The following is a 12,787-nucleotide window of genomic DNA, read 5'->3' as shown; positions in this document are numbered from 1 at the left end:
AATAGTAACACTATTTGGATAAGAGTGGCATAATAGCTAAAGAATTAATGGAAAAAAATAAAGCTGGTGTTGGCAAACATAATAAATGTATTCATATATTGCAATCATGTACAAGTCTGAATGACTATTGTAAATTTCCTGATCATGTAATGGATCCTAACAAAATTGTTTCAATATTCCTGTGATTCTAAATTTAGTGGTTAAGAATGTTGAGCAGAGAAACTCTGGTTTTGATCAAACGCCGATAAACGCTTTCAACTCCTTCCTCGAGATCTTGAATGCACATCTCCAATTTCTGAAGCTCATTTTGTGAGTCGTTTTCTGATTTTTTTGCCTTTTGACCGTCGAGCATTTTCAATGAAGCTTCGACGCTTTCGAATTCGTTGACTTCATCGCAAGCAACTTTTTTGGAGTTTATCAACTTGGCGAAAAGTGAGTTTTGTGACCTCGGGCCGGATACGAAGGAAAACATGGATTCGAACACTTCAAGAGTGATTGATTCAACCTCTCTCAGAATGCCAACAATTTCAACATTTCCTTTGATGGGACTTGAAACGCTGTTTCGGATCTTGTTGAGTGCCTTCTTTGCTAATTTCTTTGATGCCAAGTATTTCTTGAGCTCGGTTTTGATATCGCCACCGCGTCTTCTCCGAAAGATTGATAGAATCTCTTGTACGGATTCCTTAGACTGAGTCAACGCAATCTTGGCGGTGTCGCACAAATCCAAGATTCTTAGAGATCCGTCCAAGAGCTCATCGATTGATTTTTTATTATGCTCCTTCGACAAGGCCTGTTGGTTAAGCGGCAACAAAAGCAACCCATCCACACAGTCATGAAGATCTTGAAGAGCGTTGAGTTTCGATGTGACCGAGGAAGATGAGGCCGCTTGAGACGAGCTCAATCTTCTCAATTGCTCGTCGAATTCAGGGATAAGAGGGTGCTGGGTTGAAGGAAAACTGTTGGAGCGGCTGTGATAAGCTGCCATTTTTTTCAGTTTAATTAAATTTCTTGAGGATGTAAGAGAGAAAGAGAAGATTAGTTAGAATGGTTTGAATGTTGTATTGGGTGAAGGTATTATATATAGAAAGTCATAGGGAAGAAAGAGACAAGAGGAATCTCAACTTCATTAACACACATGATTGATTACAAGGCTAACGTGATGAGATTTGAATCCAAAAATATGATTACCAAAGATGTTTAAGCTTTGTTCCCCAACCACAGTGCCAGAATCAAACTCTCTGACATGAAAATTGTAATAATTTCATAAACATTGTATAATGACATCAATATTAATAAAATTAACAATCTCATATTTGGTGTCAAATTCAGCTAATCAGTACAGATTAACAACCTAGCAATATTCGCAATTTTTCGAAGCACGAGTGGCGTTGACACAACATTTCAATGGAGACAAGGAATCGACAACGTCAAGATAATCCAGATCCCCTTCCTTGCCTCCTACTGAAATATAATCAGTTTTTAAAGCATAATAATACGTGCTTATATATATATATATATATATATATATATATATATATATATATATATATATATATATATATATATATATATGTCACAGAAATCAATAAAGCAATTTTTTGTTTCTTCTTTGATTACCGGTTGTATCTTTTCTTATTCTCTCCTCTTTCACACGTATGGTATGAGAGATTTTACTGGAATCTCTGAGCACCTGAAAAATCAATTTGTTTTTCTAATGTTTTGGTTTTTTTTTAGGATGGACATTATTAGCCAATGAAAATTTATTATTCTACCACACAATCACACCATAGATTAAATAAATATGGTCAATGCGCCGGACCAGATTCGATCCCATGCCCGTAAAAAGAGAAGTGATATATTTTGAAACAATAAAGAGAATTTAATTTTTTTCTTGAATAAATTTTAATTAATCAGAGTCCTTAACTTCTATTTTAATATTTGTTGGCTAATACTTGTTGGCTAATAATGCTCCCCCTAAATTATAAATTTCATTGTTTTATTTGGGTTCATCGGCTAGAGTGCCCAATAAAAATAAAAAAAAGAAGTTAAAAAATGAAAGTTTAAGGAGTAGAGATAAAACATAAGAAAGAAAATTATTTCAAAGTTTGAAAGAAAATCAAAATAAATTAAGAAAGATAATAACTAGACTAAATCAAGAAAAATAATAACTTAAATCGAATTTTGCATTAAAAAGGAAAACATTTATTATAGATAAATATAAATAAAGAAATAAAAAAAACTACTAAATATATTCGGTTCAATTAGAGAATTAAAAAAACAATAGATTAAGGGTATACCAGTAAAATAGAATAAAAAAAATTCAATACAAGATCTAAGGAACATAGATATTTAATTAAAAATATTTAAAAGTATGACATTCATTTAGTGATTAGTGAGGTATAATCTAGTTTCCTATATCATATAATTTCTCTAGTTAATATACGTGAAGAAAAGCCCTCACATGACGTAAATATAATTATATATATATATATATATATATATATATATATATATATATATATATATATATGATCGTGCATGCATAATTTTTCAGTTTGGATTTTAATGAAGATTTAGGGATTCAGAGAAAAAAAGGAAGTCTGAAATGAATTGCATTGTAAAAGAATAGAATAGTCTGGGTATATATAACCTTAATACAACAGAAAGGGAAATAAAGAAAAAAAGAAATAATCCTAAATACAATAATAATAATAATAATGACTAATATATTATATATACGTTAATATCCCCCCTCAAACTCACGATGCTAAAGTAATAAGCATTGAGATTTTGTCAACTAAGACGCGGAAGCGCGAAGTGGAATGAGCCTTCGTGAATAAATCGGCAATATGAAGTGAAGAGGGAACATATGGCAATGTGATTGTACCAAGCTGTAGATGATGACGGGTGTAATGACAATCAATCTCAATATGTTTGGTTCTCTCATGAAAGACCGAGTTACGAGCAATCTGAATGGAACTCTGATTATCACAGTATAACGGCGTAGGATGATGAAGAGTGACACCCAGATCAGCAAGTAACCAGCGTAACCAAACAATCTCACATGTAGTCGTAGCCATAGCGTGATACTCAGCTTCAGTGGAAGAGCGAGAAATAACATCCCGCTTCTTGCTCTTCCAAGAGATGAGTGAATCTCCAAGGAAAATACCGAATCCAAGGAAAATACCGAATCCGTAAGATCACCAGCCCAATTGGCATCAGAGTAAGCGCGCAAATCCAATGAAGACGAGGAGAGAAACAATAGACTCTGTAATCGAGTACCACGAAGATACCTGAGAATGCGCAGAACGGCAGCCCAATGAACTGTGGTAGGAGCAGTGACAAACTGACCGACAATATGAACAGCATGCGCAATATCAGGACGAGTAACCGTGAGATAAACCAAGCTTCCAACCCTCGTGTGCGGTATAGACTGGGATCAGGTAGAGGAGACCCATCAGATGGAGAGTAACGTGCATTGGTTTCAAGAGGAGTATCAACGATCCTGTTGTCAGTGAGACGAGCACGCTCAAAGAGATCTGATATATAATTTGATTGAGATAATAGATAGCCCTTCGGAGAAAAATCCACCTCTATACCCAAAAAATAACGCAACGAACCCAGATTTTTCATAGCAAAGCACCGAGCCAAGTCAGACTTCAACGATTCAATCCCATCATAATCATCGCCGGTAATAATCATGTCATCAACATACAAGGACAAGAGGATACGACCTGTACTTGTAAGTGATGAACAAAGCGGAATCGTGCTGACTAGGAATGAAACCAAGGGAGGTGATCACAGTGGAGAACTTCTCAAACCAAGCTCGGGGAGCTTGTTTGAGACCATAAAGAGCTTTGCCCAGCTTGCACACATGACCGGGCTGATGCGCGACACCAGGAAGGGCTGTCATGTAGACCTCCTCGTGAAGATCACCATACAAGAAGGCATTCTTCACATCAATCTGAGATATCTGCCAATGATGTACGGAAGCCACAGCGATCAGAGCGCAAATCGTCATCATCTTTGCGACTGGTGCAAAAGTCTCTTCGTAATCCATACCATACTCCTGAAAATAGCCTTTAGCAACAAGACGGGCCTTCTACCGCTCCACGGACCCATCTGATTTGTTCTTGATCTTATAGATCCAACGAGAACCGATGGCCCGCTTCCCTGACGGCAACGGTTTGAAGTCCCAAGTGTGGGTTTGATGTAGAGCAGTAAGTTCCTCGGCCATAGCAGTCTGCCAAAGGGGGTCAACAACAGCCTTTCTATAGGACAAAGGCTCAGACAAAGAGTGAAGAGACACGATAAAGGAAACAAAAGAGGTAGAGTATAAAGAATAGGCCAAATCGGAAAGTTTAATGGACTTACGAGGACGGGTGGACTGACGTAGAGGAGGATGATCCGCAATCTCAAGTGATGGCTGAGCAGTCGTAGCATGAGGGGTCATAGGAGTGTGTGTCTCAGGAACTAAAGTATCAGTATATACAACCTCATCGGTGTCAATATCAAAAGGATCAATGCGAATAAGATCACTCTGAATCATGTTCTGAGAACTAGCGGGAACAGAGAAGAAAAGAATATGCTCCAAAAACACAACATGACGAGAGACATACAATTTCTGACTGAACGGATCAAAACAACAATATCCCTTTTGACCAACACCATATCCCAAAAAGACACACAAAGCAAACTTAAGAGACAATTTATCGCGCTCGACGTGAGGTCGGAGCACGAAACAAGTGGAACCAAAAACACGCAAAAAGGCATAATCAGAGACTTTTCCAAACAACTTTTTGAAAGGGGACAAACCTGAATTATGAGAGGTTGGGATTCTGTTTATGACATAGGCATCGGTATGGATAGCTTCCTCCCAAAAAATACTAGGAACCTCGGCAGACAGGAGGAATGAACGAGCAGTGTCAACAAGGTGACGATGTTTCCTTTCAGCTACACCATTTTGTTGAGGTGTGTCAGTACATGAGGTTTGACAGATAGTCCCATCGGAAGCAAGTAACTGGAAAAAATCATTAGAAGTATATTCACCCCCTAAATCACAACAAAAACATTTAATGACAGCAGAATGTTGTGTTTTTACGAGGGCTCTAAAATCACGATAAATGCTCAAAAAATCAGATCTATGCTTCATTAAATAAGCCTAAGTGTAACGAGTTAAATCATCAACAAATGAAACGTAGTATCTAGAACCACCCTTAGTAGACATGGGAGCAGGTCTCCACACATCAGAATGCACAAGATCAAACGAAGCAAGAGAAGACGAAACACTTTTATGAAAAGGTAAAGCTGGAAATTTTGCAAGTCTACAACCACTACAATCAGAAATATTCTTGGAGTTCAAATTTCCTAAAACTCTCGTAGAAATCAAAAAACACAAACGAGACGCTGAAACATGACCCAAACGAGAATTCCACAAATAAAAGTCAGACGACTAATGACTCAAACGAAAAGAAGATAAATCCACACTAGAGGCAGCCACATCTGTTACTTTAAGTTCATCCAAGACGTAGAGTCCCTCTGCTTATGGCCTGTCCCAATCAGCATTTGAGATCGTGGATCCTGAACACAACAAGCTGAAGAAGAAAAAGTGACTACGAAACCAGAATCGATCAATTGACTAACAGACACAAGATTTAAAGCAAGACTAGGAATATAGTAGACATCGGGAATGGAAATATGAGATGTAACAACAGAACCAAAACTCTCTAATGGCATAGGGGTGCCATCGGCGGTCATAATGGGTATGGACGAGTGATGGGACAAAGACACAAAAGATGAAAAATGAAGGGACATATGGTTGGAAGCACCCAAATCAAGTATCCAAATAGAGGATGGTATACCTGGGACTGACGATGATGACAAACCTTTAGAGGAAGAGGCTGGCATGGCATGAGGCTGAGAGGCAAGGAACTGCTCAAACATGTACGGGTCCACAAATGGGGCAGCAACGTCGTTGGCTAGCTGAGGTGTCCACAGAGGTGTCGGACAAGGTGCCCACGGAGCTGGTGCACGAGGTGCCCATGGAGCCGTCGGATGAGGTATCCACGAAGCCTTCGGGCGAGACTGAGACTGGGTTGGGCGTTGTTGCTGTTGCTGCTGCGGCTGTGCTCTGTCCCTGCCTAACTTCGGACACTGAGCCTTCCAATGTCCCTTCTCTTTACATAAGGCACATTTATCCGGAGGAAGTGATGACATGGGCGTACTACAAGCAGGAGAACGGTACGGGGCAGCAAGGACAGCAGGCACTGCTGGTGATGGACTCTCCTTGTCAATCTTGGACTTGAGACGAACCTCTTTGGTCAGCAGCTCGTTAACCACAGAATCAACAGAAGGAACAGGACTGCGGTGAAGAATCGCACCGCGCAATCCCTCAAAGTCATCACAAAAGGCCATCAGGAACTGAACCAATCGCTGATCTTCACGCCGAGAGATGTAAGCCGCCACTGCCTTCAATTCAGTCGACTCAGTCAATGCCAAATGATCCCACAATGATGATGGCAGAATAGAACTCTTGAATACTCAAACCGTTTTGTCGAAGCACACGAATATCCATCTCCAACCGATACTGTTTGGCAAAATTGGACTGAGTATAGAGTCTCTCCAGATGTCCCCAGACCTCATTCGCAGTCTCATACTTTGCCAATTGAGCACCGATCGAGTGGGTAACAGAATTGTTAATCCACGTGATAATTTTCGCGTTGTCAACCTCCAAAACATCAATCGAAGTTGTAAAATCTTCAGCCTTCTCATCGGTAGGCTTACGACGCACACCCGTCACATAACTCCACATCGATTTTCCACGCAAAAAATTCCTCATAACATAACTCCAATATGAGTAATTTTTGCCATCCAGTTGAACACCAATTGCCTGAAGGGAATCATCTCTACGACCCGCCATATCGAAAAACACAAATCCAAGCACTCCAAAAAATGAAATCAAAACAAACAGAGAGAAACCCCCAAATCGAAATCCGAAAACGAAATCAACAACGCATCCAAACAACACCAAACCGACGAACATGATAATCACTCAATCAATTACGACATCCACAAATCAAGAAAAGGAAGCGAAAATACCAACGATACGGACGAAAAACGTAGGTCGACTCGCCAAATTTTTTTTCAGAGCGCTGCCCCCGTAACCCTCCAGCGAACTCACCACAGAGTTCGATCCGTGAACACCGTGCTAGGTATATGAACTTTCTTCAATCAATTAACAAAAGCCATGAATGGAGAAGATGGCTCTGATACCATGAAGATTTAGGGATTCAGAGAAAAAGAGGAAGTGTGAATAATTAAATGCATTGTAAAGGAATAGAATAGTCTGGGTATATATAACCCTAATACAACAGAAAGGGAAATAAAGAAAAAAGGAAATCATCCTAAATACAATAATAATAATAATAATAACTAATATATTATATATACACTAATATTTAAAAGTGAAATTTGTTGTCACTGGCCCAGTTTACACTTCTTATTGGGGGAATAGCCCAAGTTTCATTTAATTAAGGAAATAGCCCATTTTTTCTCAGCTGACAATTATACCCTTCATTATATACATTCGCTCAATCAAACAAACAAGCTCAATCGATCAAATTCGGGCTCAAACAAACAAACAAACAAGCTTGTGCGTTCTCTCTCCAGAATCCAATCATCAAACCAAGCTTTTCCGATCATCATCATCATCACAAGATCGTTTGTCCTGGTAACGAACGATCTCTGAATTTCCTGATTCTTTGTTCACGCTCAAGCAATCTGAATTTCCCGATTCTTTGTTCACGCTCAAGCAAGCTTTGGCGTTCTTTGAATTTTTGTTTTTTGCTTTCTGTGGTTTGCGATCAAACAGGCTTTTGTCTCCGAGATTTTCACAATCAAACAAGCGTTTGTCCTGGTAACGAACGATCTTCTCTGAATTGCAACAGCGGTTATCCTGGTAAGTCGCTGTTTTTTTTTTTGGTTTTGTATTTGAATCATCAATTACGAACAATTCTCTATTGGTGTTCGTTTATTCATTTTCGGTGTGTTCTGTCAATCCTATTTGTTGATTCATCATCGTTCTTAGACAAATCATTCACTTAGGGACGATACGTTTATTAATTAACCGGATGAGTTAATTTAATTTACTGATTTCTGATTTGTGTCTTATGTTCGTTTAGTATTTGTTTGTATATTTATGTTTATTAAATCTTCAGTGTTCATTTTTTACAGTACACTAACGTTAATGGCATCACAATCTCATTCTCGAAGTGCATCGGATTTATTACAAGGTTTTCATTTAATTTTATTAATCGTTTGAGTAAATTTGATTAACTATAACCATATAGGTTTCTTTGTAGTTGTTTAACTATTTTTTTTGTTCCAATTTTTGCTTAGAAAACGCGGCTGGGTTAATTCTTTATGATTCTTCCGGCAGTGGATCTTCAATTGATACCGTTGATATCGGAAAACAGGTTTCGATCATTGATGATATTGACTTTGACAACTTCTCTACGTCATTTGATATCAAAGAAAATGATATTTTCTTGTCTAAGGAGTATATGATTAAGGTCATGCAATTATATGCTATTACACATCATTTCGAGTACAAAGTCCTTAGATCTTCAAGTACTCGTTTCAATTTGATATGTTGTGCACCTTCTTGCCCATGGATGATGAACGCGGTGTCTTCCAAGAATTGTCATTTTTGGACTGTACGCAAGTACACTAGTCTGCACTCTATGGATCATAGGATGGAAGTCTTTTCTAATCGTCATGTTCAAGCTACCTCTTCCTTGGTCAGTCAATGCATCAAAACAGAGTTGTTAAATAGGAGTGCTAGTCATGTTACACCGAAAGATGTGATTTCAACCATGTTGGTTAAGGGAAAAGTCGAAATTTCTTATTACAAGGCATGGAAATCTCGACAACTTGCTCTTAAAGAAATAAGAGGCTGTCCTGAGGAGTCATATTCTTTGCTTCCTCTTGTTGCAAAGATGATGAAGGAAAGGAATCCAGGTAAACCATTTGACATCAATCAGGCTCAGTTAATTAATTAACCTACTGTTCTTCATTAGTTAATTAATTAACTGAAACAACAATGCTAAACAGAAACTATTTTCTCTTTTTGTTAACACAGGAACATTTACTGATTTACAGATCAAACCAAGCGGAGAGTTTTTGTACTTCTTCATTTCTTTTGGTGCATCCATAGCCGGCTGGAAGTATTGTCGTCTCGTTTTTTCCATAGATGGCTCATTTCTTAAAAGTAAATTTGGAGGTCAAATGCTTCTTGCTTCTGCCTTGGATGGCGATAATCACATATTCCCACTTGGATTAGGTATCGTTAATTCGGAGAACGATTCATCATGGGAGTGGTTTCTTTCTAAGCTCAAAGAGTGTATGGGTGATCGTGACGACTTGGTAATCATATACGATCGTCACATTAGCATTCCTAAGGCAGTTTCAAATGTCTTTCCATCAGCCAAACATGCCATATGCATGCAGCATTTATGCAACAATTTGAAGACTAGGTTCCATCACGGCGCCATTGAGCCATTCTTCAAAACATGTGCAAAGGCTTACAAAACTCAAGAGTTTGAAAAGTTTATGACTTTGTTGGAAAGAATTGATCCGGGCATCAAAAAGTACCTAGAAGATGCTGACCCCTTACGATGGTCGCGTGCACTTTTCCCGGGAAAGCGTTACAACATCATGACAACGAATATATCGGAATCGATGAATGCACGGTTGCTCGAGGCAAGGGGATTGCCGGTTTCGCAGTTAGTAATTGAGTATCGCAACATTCTTTAGGGATGGTTTTTTGATCGGTTACTCTCGGGCCAATCGATGAATTCGTCATTGACAACTTGGGCCTCGTTGAATATGTCTCATGAAAATGAGGAAAAAACACGATCAATGTTGGTGAGTAACTCTAAATACTTTTAATTTACTTATCAATGGATTAATTATGTACTATTTACATAATTGATGTTGAATTTTATTATGTCTTTTCTAAAATATTTGTAGTTGATACGTGAAATGTATTTTCCTGAATGAGTTAATTTAATTAACTTACTAAGTTAATTAAATTTACTGTCTGATTGCAGGTCAATCCTATTAATGTTGATGAATTCCAAGTTCAAGATAATGGAGTGAACGAAGTTGTCAACATCAACAAACGAACGTGCACGTGTAATTATTGGCAAATGAACGATTTTCCGTGCTCACACGCTATGGCTACGATGTGGAAAAACAGGCTACAAGTGGGTCCGTTCACTTCACGGTATTATACAAAAGATTTTTATATTGCCACCTATTCCGCTAGTTTGTACCCGATTGATGATATGTCGAGTTGGGATATTCCATCGGAGTTGCTTCAGGCAATTAAAGCCCCCATTGTGGTAGCAAAGGCGGGAAGGCCAAAGTTGAAGAGGTATGCATCATTTTCGATTGTTGCGGAGAAGATGAATTGCTCGAATTGTGGAGCAATGGGACACAACAAGATATCCTGTCTTAAGAAGCATTAGAAATTTTGTCTAATGCTTTAGTTTCAAGATTTTGGAATTTTGTCTTATTCTTTTATTGAACTATTTTTCATGTTAGAAATTTTCACATTGTTACCTTTTCTATACTAAAATGGCTTGATTTTATAGGCTAATTGATTGTTGAATTATGTTTTTTTATTGTGCAATCAATTAACAGTTTGCTTATGTTAAGTTAATTAATTAACAGACTTATTGGGAGTCTTTATACTTTAATAAGCACTTGTGTGTTTTTGTTGCATAAAGTGATTGGTGTTTTTCGTCACTTTGGCACATATTTAGCTCATCACATGTATTATAACATGTTACATCAATTGACAAAGCAACACAAAAAGTATCATATCTGATTATGTATCATAACTAATTTACTCTATATAGTTGATGAAACTAATCTGTTTTTCACCAAAAAATGAATTTCAAAATGAAATCCAACTACAACCATTATCTAAACCTGCCCTTCCTTCTCATTTTTACACGAAAATCCCAAAATACTCTAATTAACCATACAGCCTGTCTATTTTTTGTTCTTCTTTCTTTTATACACCAGACTATTTTTGGAATTCCTGGGCTTCTTCGCTCTTTTGTCATCGAACTGCGAAAGATTAAGACTAAATGACGGTGAATCACTGTCTTCAATTGTAGCCTTACTTTTCTCTAATGCTGATCCAAACTCCGTTGTGTAAGGACTTCGTATCATCACTGCAGGTTGCTTGGGTCTTCTAGGACCTCTCTGTCCTAGTACATTTTCTTCAAAGGCTTCATTCAAGCTCAATAGGCGTGGAGACCTACGTGGCTGTGGTTTTGGCTGGTCGTTTGCTTTTGTCGGGGTTTTCTCTTTATCACCCTCTTGATTGTCCTTCAAAAATCAAGTTAAACTAACTCAACAACATGTGTTTCTATAATGTAAAATATGCCTATATTCTATATTTACCTCGCATAATTTCCGCTTCATTGAAGCTGCTACTTCCTGGCTTTTTGTACTTGTGTTATCATCACTTCCAAACACATCGACAACATCATTCAAATTGGCATCGACAGCCGACTAGACATTGAGATGTACAGTTAATTAACATAGGTCAGAATATGTTTCAGTTAATTAATTAACTTTATAAACTTACATTGAGATGTAAGTAAACTTATTGTTACTTACATTTTCATTTGCCGGGTTTGGTGCAATTTCAATTTGAATTTCTGGGATATTGTTAAATGCATCCATCTCAATTTCAGCTTGCTGTTAAAGAAAGCAAGTTAACATGTTTTAGTAAATTTAATTAACTTAGGCCATGAATCAATTAACTTAGTACGTAAATCAAATTTACTTTACATTATATTTCTTACCACATTTGAGTAATTATCAGCAGCCCTTCTGCTCTCCGATGACGGAGAAACTTGTTCCTTCAAAGCAGATGATTCTTCACTGCTTCCCTCCTTGTTAGAAGTCTCACGATTACTCTGTTATTCAAAGAAACATTGATGCAGATATTCAATTAACTGATTTCTATGTTAAATTAACTTTTTTTTACTTGTACAGCTACCTCATTTCCTTCCTCTTCAGCATGCGTCTCTGTGCCTTGTCCTTCATAACCTTGTGATCGTTTTTCATCGTCCTGGTAAGAAACATCATTTTTTAGGTATTTAGTTCATAAATTTACCAATAACTTGAACTTAACAAAGACTCTTACCTCTTCGGGATTTGATTCATTTGTTACAGTTCTGTTGACACTGTTGTTTTGTAGGTCAACTCAACCTTTTCCGTAAACTATCTTCATTACTTTAATGATTCCATCAAGTTTCGTAGTCACTATTTCGTGATTTTCCTGTATCTCTTTCTTCATCTTTTGCTGTTCTTTCTTCATCACTGCTTGCTGTTTCGTAATCTTGCTCACAATTTGAAACAACGACGAACTATCCCATGCTTCCCCGGCATCTATTTCTTGAACTGAATCTTCCTCATCCTCCCTCGCCTCCTCTTCTTCCTCCTCGTCTTCCTCTTCCTCCTCTGCCTCTGCCTCCTCTTCCTCATCCTCCTCTGCTTCCGTTCCCTCTGACTCCTCCTCCTCTTCAGCATCAGACTGATCCTCATTGTTTTCTTTAAGAAGATCAATCATGTAATAAGCGTTTGTCTCTTCTTCGCTCAATTTAATTAAACCTACATGTACCTGCCAGCCCAACAACATAATAATGTCAACCATTCATAATTCCTAATCCCAACATTCAACATTCAGTTAATTAATTAACCTAAA

The 12,787-nt window shown here is 37.8% G+C and overlaps 4 protein-coding genes and 1 long non-coding RNA gene across 5 annotated transcripts; 1 reads left to right on the top strand and 4 right to left on the bottom strand.

Annotated features, from left to right (window-relative positions):
- Positions 1 to 77: 77 nt before the first annotated feature.
- Positions 78 to 1,005, bottom strand: LOC149389478 (uncharacterized). The gene has a single exon (XM_089624266.1). It carries the CDS (start codon positions 983 to 985, stop codon positions 194 to 196), a length of 792 nt encoding a protein of 263 aa, XP_089480392.1. The 5' UTR covers positions 986 to 1,005; the 3' UTR covers positions 78 to 193.
- Positions 1,006 to 4,102: 3,097 nt separating this feature from the next.
- LOC149389477 (uncharacterized) lies at positions 4,103 to 6,414 on the bottom strand. Its single transcript, XM_089622636.1, has 3 exons — positions 5,510 to 6,414; positions 5,212 to 5,333; positions 4,103 to 5,052 (listed from the first exon to the last, which is right to left on the bottom strand). Exons 1-3 carry the CDS (start codon positions 6,412 to 6,414, stop codon positions 4,103 to 4,105), a joined length of 1,977 nt encoding a protein of 658 aa, XP_089478762.1.
- Positions 6,415 to 6,484: 70 nt separating this feature from the next.
- Positions 6,485 to 6,919, bottom strand: LOC149389476 (uncharacterized). The gene has a single exon (XM_089622635.1). It carries the CDS (start codon positions 6,917 to 6,919, stop codon positions 6,485 to 6,487), a length of 435 nt encoding a protein of 144 aa, XP_089478761.1.
- Positions 6,920 to 8,245: 1,326 nt separating this feature from the next.
- Positions 8,246 to 10,529, top strand: LOC149389475 (uncharacterized). The gene is made up of 5 exons (XM_089622634.1): positions 8,246 to 8,291; positions 8,398 to 9,018; positions 9,140 to 9,786; positions 10,110 to 10,285; positions 10,328 to 10,529. Exons 1-5 carry the CDS (start codon positions 8,246 to 8,248, stop codon positions 10,527 to 10,529), a joined length of 1,692 nt encoding a protein of 563 aa, XP_089478760.1.
- A 1,224-nt stretch (positions 10,530 to 11,753) lies between these two features.
- LOC149389474 (uncharacterized) lies at positions 11,754 to 12,615 on the bottom strand. The gene is made up of 4 exons (XR_016301027.1): positions 12,227 to 12,615; positions 12,080 to 12,151; positions 11,883 to 11,996; positions 11,754 to 11,775 (listed from the first exon to the last, which is right to left on the bottom strand). It is a non-coding gene; the product is annotated as an uncharacterized LOC149389474 (long non-coding RNA).
- Between the last annotated feature and the right edge of the window lie 172 nt (positions 12,616 to 12,787).

The sequence above is a fragment of the Urtica dioica genome, chromosome 8 (assembly GCF_054948205.1).
Source record: "Urtica dioica subsp. dioica isolate 48M chromosome 8, U.dioica_male_clone48M_v1_H2, whole genome shotgun sequence".
In the NCBI taxonomy this organism is placed as follows: Eukaryota; Viridiplantae; Streptophyta; class Magnoliopsida; order Rosales; family Urticaceae; genus Urtica; species Urtica dioica.
Note: the sequence above shows the minus strand (reverse complement) of the source record. Positions and strands in the feature narration are given on the sequence as shown.